Genomic DNA, 13,604 nt, shown 5'->3' on the forward strand with positions numbered 1-13,604 from the left:
ACAGTGTGGAGGGTTTAGACTACATTCTAAAACCCACAAGGGCACTTTCGTCCTGAGTCCTAAACTCCAGGTACAAAGCTAAGGTTTATTTTTAACACTTTAAAAGTGAAACTATACTATTTGAACATATATTTAAGTATGCTATTTTAGAGTTAGAAGACTAGGTAATCATAGAGGATATACTTCACTAAGGTTTAGTTAGGTTTCCTCTGAGAAAGTAACTGGGCTCACTAACCTAGTTAAAACCCAGTGTAGTTTATTGGATTTATAGTTGTTAGTGGACTACACCACCCAGTACATTTGAACCCTTGATGAAAGTCAAGTAGGCCAGGGACATAACACTCTGAATGAGTTCTATGGCCAATAGCAGCTAGCTCCCAGGGCAATATTATGGTTGGCCCAATAGCTCAGCATTCAAATGAGCTCACCACATCTCCTCAATTGAAAACCTGGCCAAACACTTGTTGGCAGATTTATTAATTTAATGATAAGTTCAAGATTTGAATATTCAAGTTTTTTTGCGGGGTGAAAACTAACATTTTCGGGTTAAAAAAAAACTTGAATGACCTCCATACTCGAGTGGTATCTTACATAAGAAAAAACTCAAATGGCAAAAACCCGATTCTGCGAGCTCGAGTCTTGCAACCCTCGATTTGATCGAGTTTTCAGCAGAAAAAGAACTCAGATCGATCAAATTGAGTTCTCAATTCGAGTTTTCAGCTAAACCCCTCTGAAAAAAACTTGAACATCCAGCAGGCTGTTAACCTCTTCAAATGGCTCCATGGACCTCTGCCATTGACTTCTACAGAACCTCGACAGGTTTTAGGTGGTTTAGTTTTGGATTTGAGCTATTTCCAGGGTCAAGGCATAATAAATCTCAAATAGTTTCAATCGATTTGAGTTCTTTTTTTAATCCAAAAATGTGAGTTCTGACCAAAAAATACAATACTCGAATTTTGTGGAAACACCAACTGAAATCTTAATAAATCTGCCCCTAGAAGTGAATGGCAAAGGTCCGTGGAATCATTTGACGAGGTTAACAGCCTGCTTGATGTTTGAGTCTTTTTCGGAGGGTTTTGGCCGTAAACTTGAATCGAGAACTCGATTAGATCGATTCTAATTTTTTTCTGCCGGGGGGGGGGGACGCAAACTCTTTTCCTGCTGAGAACTCAATTAGATCGAGTTTTCTGGTTTGCGGGACTCGATCGAGTTTTCGGTTTGCGAGACTCGAACTCGCAGAATCTAGTTTTTCCAATCGAGTTTTTTCTTAAAGGGCACCTATCACAGCCAAAATCAAACACATATTGACAATCTGACCAGTTCAAGCTAAACACGTTTAATCAAACTACATATATAGTTTTTTGAAAAAACTGCAGGTTTTAAAAAAATCCCTTACTTTGTCAAATGGGTTCTTTCACTGAGGGAGGCCATATTGAGACTCTAACAGAGACTCTAATATGCAAATTTCAGGAGCATGCTCAGATTGTAACACTGCTTTGAGTATTCTACCCAGAATGCCTTGTTTTAGTAAACTCCTCCACTAGAAGTATCCACTAGAAGTGCTGCCACCTGCTAACTTCCAGCAGGTGGCAGCACTACTGAACAGCAGCTAACACACAGGTTTGGCTGATTTGAAAATAGCTTAGAAGGGTTGATAAGCAAACAAGGAATTTGAACTGAGCATGTGCGAGATTTCAGAGCTACAGTTGGCTGGGAAGATATAGGTAGGAGGAGCCAGTGAAATCCAAGATGGCTGCCTCAGCTAGAACTGCAGTGGAGATAGGGGAGATCTTGCAGAAGGAATAGTGAGCTGATCATTTACATTATACAAACAATTCTAACTGTTTTAAAAATCGGATTTCTTGAACTTTCACATTGTGTATTTACTTAGGAAATGATTTTGGTCATGATTGGTGCCCTTTAAGTAACCCTGTTCGAGATTCAAAGTAATTCAAGTTCATTTGAGGTTAAAAAAACAACTGTAACGTTCGACCTTTGATAAATCAGCCCCTTAAGTCTAAGGACATCTCCCTGCCACCACCCCATCCAACTCCACTAGTGAAAACTGCCAACCCATAATCTGTCCCAAACTGACACCATTCTCACCACTACAGAGTTGCACCAAAGCCCTGTCTTGTTTATGTTCACCAGTAGGGTGGAGGAGAGGATAGCAGGCCCCTAGATTGTGTGAGAAAGTTGAGAGGAACTGGACAAGCTACAAATGGGTTTCTAGAAGAACAGGCAACATAGGGCAAACTGTTAAGTCACCAAACACATGATCTTGATACATACAGAGTGAGAAATTGTGTCATACCTCTCCTTTCCATCTTGCATGATACACCTGGACTTTATAACAACACAAGGGGGGCCTTCAAAATAAATATCATGCATATCGCTTCATCTAGTCTTGCTCAACAAGCTCACCAGCTTATGCACCGCCAAATGTTTCAGGTAATTGTTAAAAAACAAGGCCACATTGTGACATTCACAGATCTGTAGCTCGAAGATTCCACGCCGAGGAGGGGGAATTCATATGTAACACAAACAGCAAATACTTTGAAAATGAATTATTTTATTTTCATTATGCAGTAGAACTCCCATCTTAGGGGACCAGAAAAAAATGGTGTAAAATCCAGGAAAATTATTATATTATGCAGAATACAGTAGAACCCATATTTTACATTTTCAGGAGACCAGGAAAAAATTATGTAAAATCCGGGCAAATGTAAAATCAGGGAAATGTGACTTTTTCTGAAAGGATGTATGCACAATATTTAGCATGTTAATAAGAAGGGTTAAACATTGCAGTGTTAATGTTACACGCGAGTGCAATTGACCATTTACAGGCAGAACCATGGCACAATATACATCTGGTTAGTTTGTTAAACCTTTTAATTTCACTAAGAATCGGGGGGGGGAAAGCAGTTTTTCGGACACAATTTGGATGTAAAATCCAGAAAAACACCCGTTGAAATGCATTCGAAATTGGTGGGACCACAAATAAAAAATGTAAAATGAGGGAAAACTTAAAATTAGGGTACTTAAAATTGAGGTTTCACTGTACATAGGTGGGACCTCAAAACAACAATGTAAAATGAGGGAAAACTTAAAATCAGGGGATGTAAAATAGGGGCTCTACTGTATATGGAATTAATACTGGTTCTGAGAGAACTGGGTATCGCAGTGACCCTCACCTGGTGGCCATGGTGTTTACACAGTATCCTAATACCCTTATTATGAATTATTATGAAAATAAAAAAAACACTCGGTGAAATAATCAAAAACTACGCCCATAGTTAATGTCTAATGTAGATAAATAGTAAAGTAATTATAGATGCAAAAAAATTCACCAATGAGAATGCTCCAGACCAAAAAAATTATAGATGCAAAACAATCCACCAATGAGAATTCCGATGACTAAAATCTGAATTATTGATGCAAGAAAATTCACCAATAAATGTTCCACCTTCCAATTCCAGATGCAAAAGAAGTCACCAATGAGAATGCTGCTTGCCAGCACTACTTCAACCATCTCGCTGTTATCTGACATAGGGAGATTATGGAGTCATTCTGATGATATGATCCCATAAATACACACAGGTTTTTAAAGTTTTTCTGTGATACAAATATCTGTGTTTAAAGCTTCCAGCTCCAGTTGCAAGAACAAATAACAAGGAGCCAGATCAGATGGATTCTCATTGGAGGATTCTTTTGCATTTTTAATGATGTCAGTGACCCTGAAGTGCCACAGGACAATAATCTAATTTTAGTTATTTTAGAGGTTGTTGAAACCAAGACTAAACTCACTTTCTGTAAAACCACAAATGTCATGGAATTTATTAAAAGATCCGAATTCAAAAAGCACAAATGAAATAAATTCGGATACCACTAAAACCTTTACAGTTTGAGTTTTTGGACAATTCCTAATGGAAAAAACCCCCCATAAAAAATGGTCCAATAGGATCAGTGCCGCTCCCATTGACTTCTATAAGACCTCGACAATATTTAACTGGCAAATTTGTTTTGACAGGTATTGGATCCATTATCTGGAAACCCGTTATCCAGAAAACTCCAGGAAGGCCAGACTAAATTTTATCAAACTAATCAAAAAATGTAAAAATAATCTCCTTTTTCTTTGTTATAGTATTTTCAGATTTTAGCTATTTCCAGCTTCGGGGTATAATAAATCTTTAAAAACGTGAGTTTTTCTAACCCCGAAATATTCAAGTTTTTTTTTAACCCACATATTTGAGTTTTGAAAGATCCATTATCCAGAAAACTCCAGGTCCCGAGCATTCTGGATAATGGGCCCATACCATTTCCATGGTTTTTACACTTAGGAGGTTATTTATCAAATATTTATCAAATGTCGAATTTTGAATTTATGTGAATTTTTTTTTACTCTAATAAATTTGAATATACTCACAACTGGGAAAGGAGGTTATTTAAGAAAATATTCGATCGAATAGTCCCGAAAATTTGAATCGAATTTGAATTGAGTTTTCCCTCCAAAAAAAACCTTGAAACTCAGGAAAGTAATTAACATATTCAAATCTAAATCACCGGTGGAACGATTTATTTTCCGAAGTCGCCCGAAGTTTCCTCGTGAGGCAGACGGGAAGGCTTTTTGGGGAGATTAGTCCCCTGAAAAAGATGTGATTTGTTGCCGGACAACTAAATCTCTCAGAATTTTAGCGTGTGCCCTTATCGTTAGGTGGAGAATATTCGATTTACAACTGTTCCCCTAGTCGAGGTGTGAATCTCACATTCTAATTAACATTTGAATTGGGGGATTAAAATTTCGAATTTGTGAGTTTTGACAAAAAAAAATGTAAAAACTCGAATTCGAATTCAAATGTACTCTTAATAAATCTGCCCCTTATAAAAGCTTGAATTTTTAGAGCTTTTAAGAAAAATATGAAAACCATGACTTGTGTAAAAAAAATAGAAATTTGATCTGTAATAAATGGGCCCCCTAAAGTATGGAGATCCAAACTATGGAAAGACCGCTTATACGGAAAACCTCCGGTCCCAAGCATTCTGAATAACAGGTCCCATACCCTTATTATAAATGTGTGTAAAATTTATAGAAATGTATGTAAAATTAATGTATTCATAGTAGTTTGAATTGAAATCATCTGAATATAGGATGTGCCCGAAATAAGTGTCTATGGTTCATAAAATATGAAAGACTAGACCTCAATCCATCAAGACCTTAACATCATCATTCCCTTTTCTATTGGCATCACAGATACACATTATAAGATTATGTAGAGCCCAAAGTTATCTACCCGGGGTTGTTATAGAATAATACAAACAATATACCCTACATTAACCCACTTTATATGGGAGAGGATGACATCTCCATTTACACTTCCATTTCTAGGAGTGGGCCCTTGATTTGCCATTGTCATTAATTGCTTCCACCATGATGAGGAGCTTTGGTGGCCTTGCTCTTCACTTGCACTTGAGTAATAAACAGATTGGACATTGGGTCATGGAAACTGTAATGAAGCCTCCAGGCTCATGGTTATTAACTTGATTTAAAAGGACTCACCTCGGTCTATTGTCTATTGTCACCAGAACCTCTTCAATGGCTTCCCCATCAGTGTAATTGGTGGAGCCATCTTTGTTCCCCCAGCCCATTAAGACTTTGGACAATGAGGCCTCACAATAAATGTTTTATTTAGAGGAAGGCAATCCTTTAAAGAGGCTACACAATGCTCCTGCCCAGAGAGTAGGGAACACCTGTTGAGATGATGTCTCATCTATCTTTTTCAGATTACAAGGCCTACTTAGATGCAGCAGAGGAATTCCACCCCTACATCCCCTTCTTTGCTACTTTCGACAGCAAGGTGAGTTGCGACTGCCTGGTGAAAAGTTTATAAACTCTCAGCCCTTTGACTGGGAACTGGGTTTAAACTGCCAGTATGATAGTGGGAAATTGGCAGTTTTCTTCTTGTGTGTGTGAATTTTTAAATGAGCTTTTTGTTGTTGTTGTTTTTCATCTCTGCAGTTAGTGATTGAAACTGAGGCTAGGGTCAGTTGCCATAGCAACCAGGCAGTTGTCTGAATAGCAAGATGACTAACATGACAGATTTAAAGCAAAATCATAACAATAATTATCTACAAGCAAGGAAATGCATTCTTTGAATTAAAGGGGATGTCAACCAAAAAAAACAGTTTCCCCTAAATTGTCTAAATTCTAAGCAACTTTCCGATATACATTAATCACATTTTAATTCATTTTAATTCATTTAAAATGCAATTGCTGTTGAAAGCAGTGTCTGTCTGGCTTTTTATATTCTCTGCACTGCTGGTTCCTGCAACAATGTAGCACTAGACAGCTAATTAACATAGTTTTGAGGAGAATTGTATATTTCAGAGGTGCTTAGAAAGATACTCTCTTTCATTAGGGAAATGATCATATTTGGGTTGGCATCCCCTATATATTGCACATTATGGTTCCTTTGCTGATCTGTCAGACTTACCATTCTTTAAAAAATTGTAAGCAGAATTAAAAGTCATGGAAATCTACATTTTGAACATTTTTAGCCAAGGCACAGGGTCTAAACAAGGCAGATTTAGATGGATCCACCATCTGCCCAAACTCATGACAACTGTATCCCTTTGTCACCTGAACCCGTCCGACCTACAGTTCCAATGGGTTTAGGTTACTTTACGTAACTGAGGCTGAAAAAGATGTGTCGTTCAAGTTCAGTCTTTTGACATTTTCTGGTTTAGGTTGCTAAGAAACTGGACCTCAAGATAAACGAAATTGACTACTATGAGCCTTTCCATGATGAGCCCGTCACAATCCCCAACAAGCCCAACAGTGAAGAAGAAATTGTAGACTTCCTGCACTTACACAAGAGGTGAGCGCTGGTATTTCCATTCAGACATCACGTAACACGAGCTGCTGTTTAGGGTCTTCAGACCGTTGGGATACCATGGGGCTGAATGATTACGCATGGAGCTGGGACTAGGGTTTTCTATGGAGAGATAATACTTGGCGCTGCTCAGCATCTGCACTGAGCACTATCACCTGAGTACTATCACCTGAGTACTATCATCCTTGTTTCCTGATGAATGTTGGAATTATTAATTCCAGCACTGAAAATCCTTTCTCTGTGCATGGAAAATTCATAGACCCATGCCCGACAGCTGCCTACTTATAAATACAAGCTGCTAGAGGTAGAAATGTGGCATAGTAAGGTGGGTGGTTGGAAAGAAGAGTTCATGCTGAACCTGCCTGTGACCTGCAAACAATGTGTGAATGTTGGCCCAATCCATTGTTTTGTGACTGACACACTAATCATTAGTCCTTAGTTACATAGTTAAATTGGGTTGAAAAAAGACAAAGTCCATCAAGTTCAACCCCTCCAAATGAAAACCCAGCCCCATACACACACCCCTCCCTACTTTATTTGCTTTGAGCACATAAAGTTGTGCAAATCCAGTTATCCAAATTCTTGCTCCCCAATGAGTACTGGAATTATTTATTCTTTCTATGTGCATGGGAAACTCATCATGGAGCAGTATATGTTGAGCAGCACTGAGGACTATCACTTCTTATATTAGTGTTCAACACCATAGGGCCTAGCACCCCATCCCAGGTGAGCTAATACTGGGTGCACCATGGGGGGCCCAAACAACAAATAGAATGTGGCTGCAATGAAAACAAAATGTCCCATATACACATTGTCACACCTCTGATCTACCCCTAAAACCCTCCTGCACATGATCCACAAATCCCCATCCACTCCCCACAAGCCCTGCCCCCATTGGAACCTGATGGTCACTCCTCTGTTCCTCTCGGGGGTTCAGCTGCATTGTGCAGTCAAACAAATTGTTAAACCAATCGGTTTACCAAGAGATGATAAATCAGCATTTAGGTCTTGCTGCCTTTCTGAACCAGTTGCCGGGTAGATCTGCTACACTAAAACCAATTTCTAACTTCACTTCAGAAGAGAAACTGGTGGTCACATTCATGCTCCGGGTGCTTCAGCTGTGAACAAGGAAAGGAGATGAGTAGATGGAAGAATTCCAACAGACCACCAGGTGTAGGATCAATTTAACCATGAATATATGAAAATTCATATACCAACCCGGGAAAGTTGGCACACGATTGTCTTTGTTTGAATCTGAGCAGAAAACAATCATAAAACATTAAAATAAGGGGCAGATTTATCAAGAGTCGAATTGAAAATTTAAATTCGAAATTACAATTTATGCGTTTTTTTTATCGTAAAAACTGTCAAATTTGACTAGGGGGTTATTCAAATTTGATTTGAGTTTTTTAAAAAAAATTCTACCGTATATACTCGCGTATAAGCCGAGTTTTTCAGCACCCAAAATGTGCTGAAAAACTCAACCTCGGCTTATACGCGGGTCATACGTAGATACGCTCCTTCCGCGGCCCCAGCAGGACTGTCTGTGACTGACTGTGTCGCCGCCCGGAGCAGGTCCAGGAGCTCCGGGCGGCGCGTCCTTCCCTGCCGGCGTTCGCTCCCAAAATGGCGGCGCCCATGGCCGCCGCCATTTTGGGAGCGAACGCCGGCAGGGAAGGACGCGCCGCCCGGAGCTCCTGGACCTGCTCCGGGCGGCGATCATACAGACAGTACTGCGCTATGGGAGAGGGAGGTATGTTGCAAATGTACCAAATCATAGTGATAAATGTTATGGGTTAAAACCCCAGCCCCTTCCAAAAAACAATATTACTTTATGCTAATGTTATTAAACTTTAAATCTAAAAAGCTACAGTTATCTTTTGGATGAAAGAGACCCAGTGCCAGGAACATGCTCAATATTAAGTAAGTGCAAAGTGGTCCAACAAAAATATAACCTAAATGAGCCTGACACAGGTGCAATGTCGCCAGATTTGACAAATGTTTTATCAGAGCTGCAAGGCTCTCAGGTCCAGACAGTCCTGCGCTATGGGATCACACAGACAGTCCTGCGCTATGGGAGAGGGAGGTGTGTTGGGGCCGCGGTACCTTTTTTCTGCTTTCTTAGGTGCAGCACCTCATTGGCACATTCACATCTTGAAATCTGACATGGGGCCCCTAGGCTTATACACGAGTCAATACATTTTTCCAGTTTTCTTAGGTAAATTAGGTACCTCGGCTTATACACGGGTCGGCTTATACACGAGTATATACGGTAATTTGATTTTCAAGATTTATCATACTCTGGCCCTTTAAGAAGACAAATTCGACTATTCGCCACCAAAAAACCTGCCGAATTGCTGTTTAAGTCAATGGGAGAGGTCCAGGGATCAATTTTCAGTTGTTTGCAGCCTTCCTGATATTTCGAATTTTTAAAATCTGAATTAAATTCGGTTCAAGTTTTCGGGTCGGGCCCATCCATCCGAGTTTAGCAAATTCGTTTTTTTAAGAAATTTCAATCGGTCGAATTTGGAATTTATGGGAGTTTAGGGGAGTTTTTAAAAACTCACATGAATTCGAAATTCGACCTCTGATAAATGTGCCTCTGGGCCATGTTATATATATATTTATATCAGTCTACGGTTGATTATGGCATAAACCGTATCAAGTGGCTACTTGTGCGGCTCATTTCGCCGCCTTTTTTTCTGTTCTGTGCAACCTGCTGTGCCAACCACTAAATGCACTGAATGAAAGGATTACACATTTGGAGGAACACGGGTTAAGCCATTATTTTGAACTTTTAAAGTAGCCTCTGATGTCTCTTTTTTTTGGCTCTAATTGCACGCTGGAGAGCGCTGGAAGATTTATAAAACGGCCCGGCTTTATACGAGGCACGAGTCTTGATTGGCTTAGTTGCCATGGAGTTGTAGAAAAACAATTTAGCTGCCATAGAAACATTCAGTCGAAAAAAACGGGACAATTTTCACCCTTTTTCTTCTCTCTTTTTTTTCTTGTTTTCAAATGCAGCTGCCTTAACCCATCGTTTGCCCGACATATGATTTAAATAAAGCCCCCCAGTAGATCACAAGCTTTAGAGCTGTATTCACCATTTTCACACTCGTTACCTCCCTGGTTTGTTAGCATGCTGTGAAATAGAATTGTTTGATGGTTTGCAGGATACAGAACCAGCTTGATTGAAAAATATAGATTGCGTACAAGTAAAAATAACAATAGAAATAGTGTAGAAATAGAAATCAGTTACCTGGTTGCTGGGGTCAGTGACCCACTGACTTCAGATAGTGTTTTTAAAGGATAAAGGCAGAAAAGTAGGCCAAACCATTGAAAGACCATTTAAAAAATGATAAGTTGAACAGTTACTAAGAAGAAGCAACTTTAGAACATCCTGAAAGTCAGGGTTGGACTGGGCCCGGCCCAGAACCGCTCCCCCCATCTGTCACAGCCCCAGTGTGCCAGTCTGAACCTGCTGATAGCTAATTTAAAAGTGAACTTCCCCTTTAAATTTTTAAATTAAATCTTATTCAGGAAGTGAGGAAGGTAATGTCTCACTTCCTGTTTAAAATTAACAAATTATTTTCAGAACTATTGAGAAGCTTGCTTTTTTCTGATTTAGTGTTCGGTTTGGGGCGGGGGTGGAAGTATGCAGTAATATCTGGATCTTTCCAGTATTTAACATTTCCTTAAAAAGAAACACCAATTCTTACGTCTTAATAAAACGAATCTACCTAATTGCCATGTTAATAGAATCGTTTAGTTCCTTTGAATTTTCATATTGCATTTGCCAAAAAAGAAAATCTCATCACTTGTTTAATAAGTAGATGTGCTTTAACTTCTAGGTTTTTTAGGAGATTCATCCAGAGTTTCTGGCCAAATTGGTCATACAACTTTTTTACACTGCGTCGTGCCCAAATCCAACCATTTTTCCGGTAAACTCTAAAGCTTTATTTAGTTAGCGAAGTTCAATCCATTTCCTCTGGGCCCCTGATAGAAGCCTTGATAGGGGCCCTGGCTTTGACAACCTTTCTCAAATGTTTCCTAAGCAGAAGAACATCAGATCAGCCCTCTGCCTGTGCCATGTGCTGCAAAACATTGATGGAAAAGATGCCCTGTCCTTCTGTCACTACTCTAAAAGTTATTAAATAAAGGGAGTGACGGGTGGAGCCTGAGAAGCTTCCTAACAGCAGTCCTGAACAAACTGAGCATGTGCAGTGCCACTGGTCCATTAAAGGCCTATCAAGATGGAGAGCTGCTGTGGACAGTTTTAAACCATGGATTGATGTCAAAGGGCTGCCAAACCTCTGGGCTGGTATATTAAGTTTAATAAGTTCAGTATATAAAATTCAGCACATTTCACTAAAGTTCTCCTTTAAGTCCACAAACCTCCCCCCCCACCCCCATTCTCCATCAAATAGATTCTATCATTATGGTTTTAACCAAAAATGTGTTCTGCCATTTTCAAAAATTGCCCCTTATATTGATCAACCCTTTCTATTCTACCTTTAACCCAGTTATAATCCACAGTCACAGTGGCCAGAGAAGATGTTCCCCTTATTTCTGATAATCATATACTCTAGCTTTAATGTTTGCCCATGAAGAACAATGAAGAACCCAGTCCACAGTCCCCAGTCATGGAGAGCCTTCCCAACTGAACTTCTACCACTATAACTCCTTCTAACATAAAAATCTTGTTACCCCACCTGCCGGACCTCCAGTCCCTTATAAACTTGCTAGCCACGTGAGATTATGCCTTTTTTGCCAACCCTATCACCAGTGTCGGACTGGGACACCAGGGGCCCACCAAAAACAATTAGACCAAAGGCCCACCCAAAAACCTTTAGACCAGGGGCCCACTCAAAGTATTATTTTCTTCCTTTTGTCACTCAACCTTTATTCTCCTAGTCTCTTTTCTTTACATATTATAACCTATTATTCCATCTATTTAGCCTCTCTATTCTCATATAAAAAGGGAATGGCCATGAAATAGGCCAAATGTTTAGAAGCAGGAGGGACCACTGACACCTTGGCCCACCGGGAGTTTTCCTGGTATCCCGGTGGGCCAGGCTGACACTGCCTATCACTACGTCTCTCAGACAATTTAATCTTAACCTGAAATTTCATTTAATCATTTAATATATCTGGCTCTTTGACATTCCCTTTTTCAATGGATTCCCATTCTTCCATGTCAACTCATTACTCTTTTTGTCTATTAGTTTTACTTAAAGCGGACCTGTCATCCAGGCATAAAAAATCCAAACCTGTTATAAACTGGTTGAAAAATCTCAGTTGTCAATCATGTAATACTTAGGCATAGAGGCGGGGCAGGCAATTATTTTCACTTTGCATTCTGCATTTCCTAGATTTTACAGCCCTCTCCACATTCCTGCTTTCTCCTCACCATCTAATTGTATAGCCAGTTCTTGGGCATAGACATCGGGTGCCCCATTCTGGTGCATAAACAAGATGTTTCCATGGTGCAAAATTTGCCTTAATAAAAGTGTCCACAAAATGGCGCCGACCTGTGTGATGTGATTGTAACTTCCAAGACTAAAGTATTCAAGATTTAAATACTTTATATAGTGTAAGTCAAGTTTATTTTGCTTGACTTATATCATTACACAGGATTTGGAATTATTTCTTAAAGTGACTTTTTTTATTTTTTAATTCATTCATCCTACTTCCTTTATCCCGTTTTACTTATAACGTGTCAGTTGTCCTCTTCTTCCTCTAGATCTCTCAAACTTTCACCTATCTGAAATACTAATTCCATTTTGGCCTGTTATTCTGTCTCCTGTTTTCTTATATTTACTCTTCTGTCTTCTTCATTCTGTATGCTTCTCCTCTTTGTCATTGTTAACGAGACCAAAATATCCCCTGACCCCACCAAGAAAATATTGCTTCGGTACAGTAACAACACAAGATGATTTCCGCCCAACTGAATCCATCATAATTGAAAGTCTTCAAACCCCGACATACCATGAAGCTATAATAAAGCAATTACATAATCTAAAGTAAATCTTAAGATTTCTTCCACCAACATTCTACTTGGTTCATGCCAACCCCTTTAATATTGACCACATTCCTTGTTTTAAATACTGATTTCTTGCTCACGCTTACTTTCCCCACACATTATATTCCAATTGTTCCTTTTTTTTCCAATTAAGATCCCTTTCTTCATTAAAAACACCTCCTGTGTCATCCCAGCCCTCCTCCATTTCCCCCACTATTCTCATTCATATAATTTGCTTCAACCATTTCCTCCTGTCATTTCTAATCCTATGAAATGAGATAACGAGAGTTCCTTCACTGAATGAGAGTTCCTTCACTGCTCATTCCATTCACTTCCACAGTAGCGGAATTCAAACTAAAATTCCCTATATCTCTTTCCTTCTTCAGGTGCCATCTTGTCCACACTTAGATTGGAGGCCATCTCTGTTTAAGGAGGTGAATGGGCAAAGGGCTTTATAGAGAAATAGAGAGTATGGCCACAGGGTCTCTGTACCCAAATTCCCTTCATGCCCACACCAGCTTCATCTCCAGCAGTCTGTTGGTGTCATTTATTGTGCATGGAACATTCCTTGCATTTAGAAATATTGACTACATTTCCGATCCTAGCCCGGGACAGTAGCATATGGCTTAACTTACTGTATCATGCAGAGAGCAGAATGAGCAAGCTAATAAGCACACAGGGTTTGGCTGGGA

General features: G+C 39.5%; 1 protein-coding gene across 1 annotated transcript in view; it reads left to right on the plus strand.

Moving 5' to 3' along the window:
* Window positions 1-13,604, plus strand: part of LOC108699432 (calsequestrin-1) — a 58,282-nt gene that overhangs the window by 29,573 nt on the left and 15,105 nt on the right. Inside the window, exons 5-6 of the mRNA XM_018231511.2 lie at window positions 5,782-5,855; window positions 6,745-6,875. Of these exons, the coding sequence (XP_018087000.1) occupies window positions 5,782-5,855; window positions 6,745-6,875 (205 nt within the window). The remainder of the gene's footprint in view (window positions 1-5,781; window positions 5,856-6,744; window positions 6,876-13,604) is intronic.

The sequence above is a fragment of the Xenopus laevis genome, chromosome 8L, assembly GCF_017654675.1.
Source record: "Xenopus laevis strain J_2021 chromosome 8L, Xenopus_laevis_v10.1, whole genome shotgun sequence".
NCBI lineage: Eukaryota > Metazoa > Chordata > Amphibia > Anura > Pipidae > Xenopus > Xenopus laevis.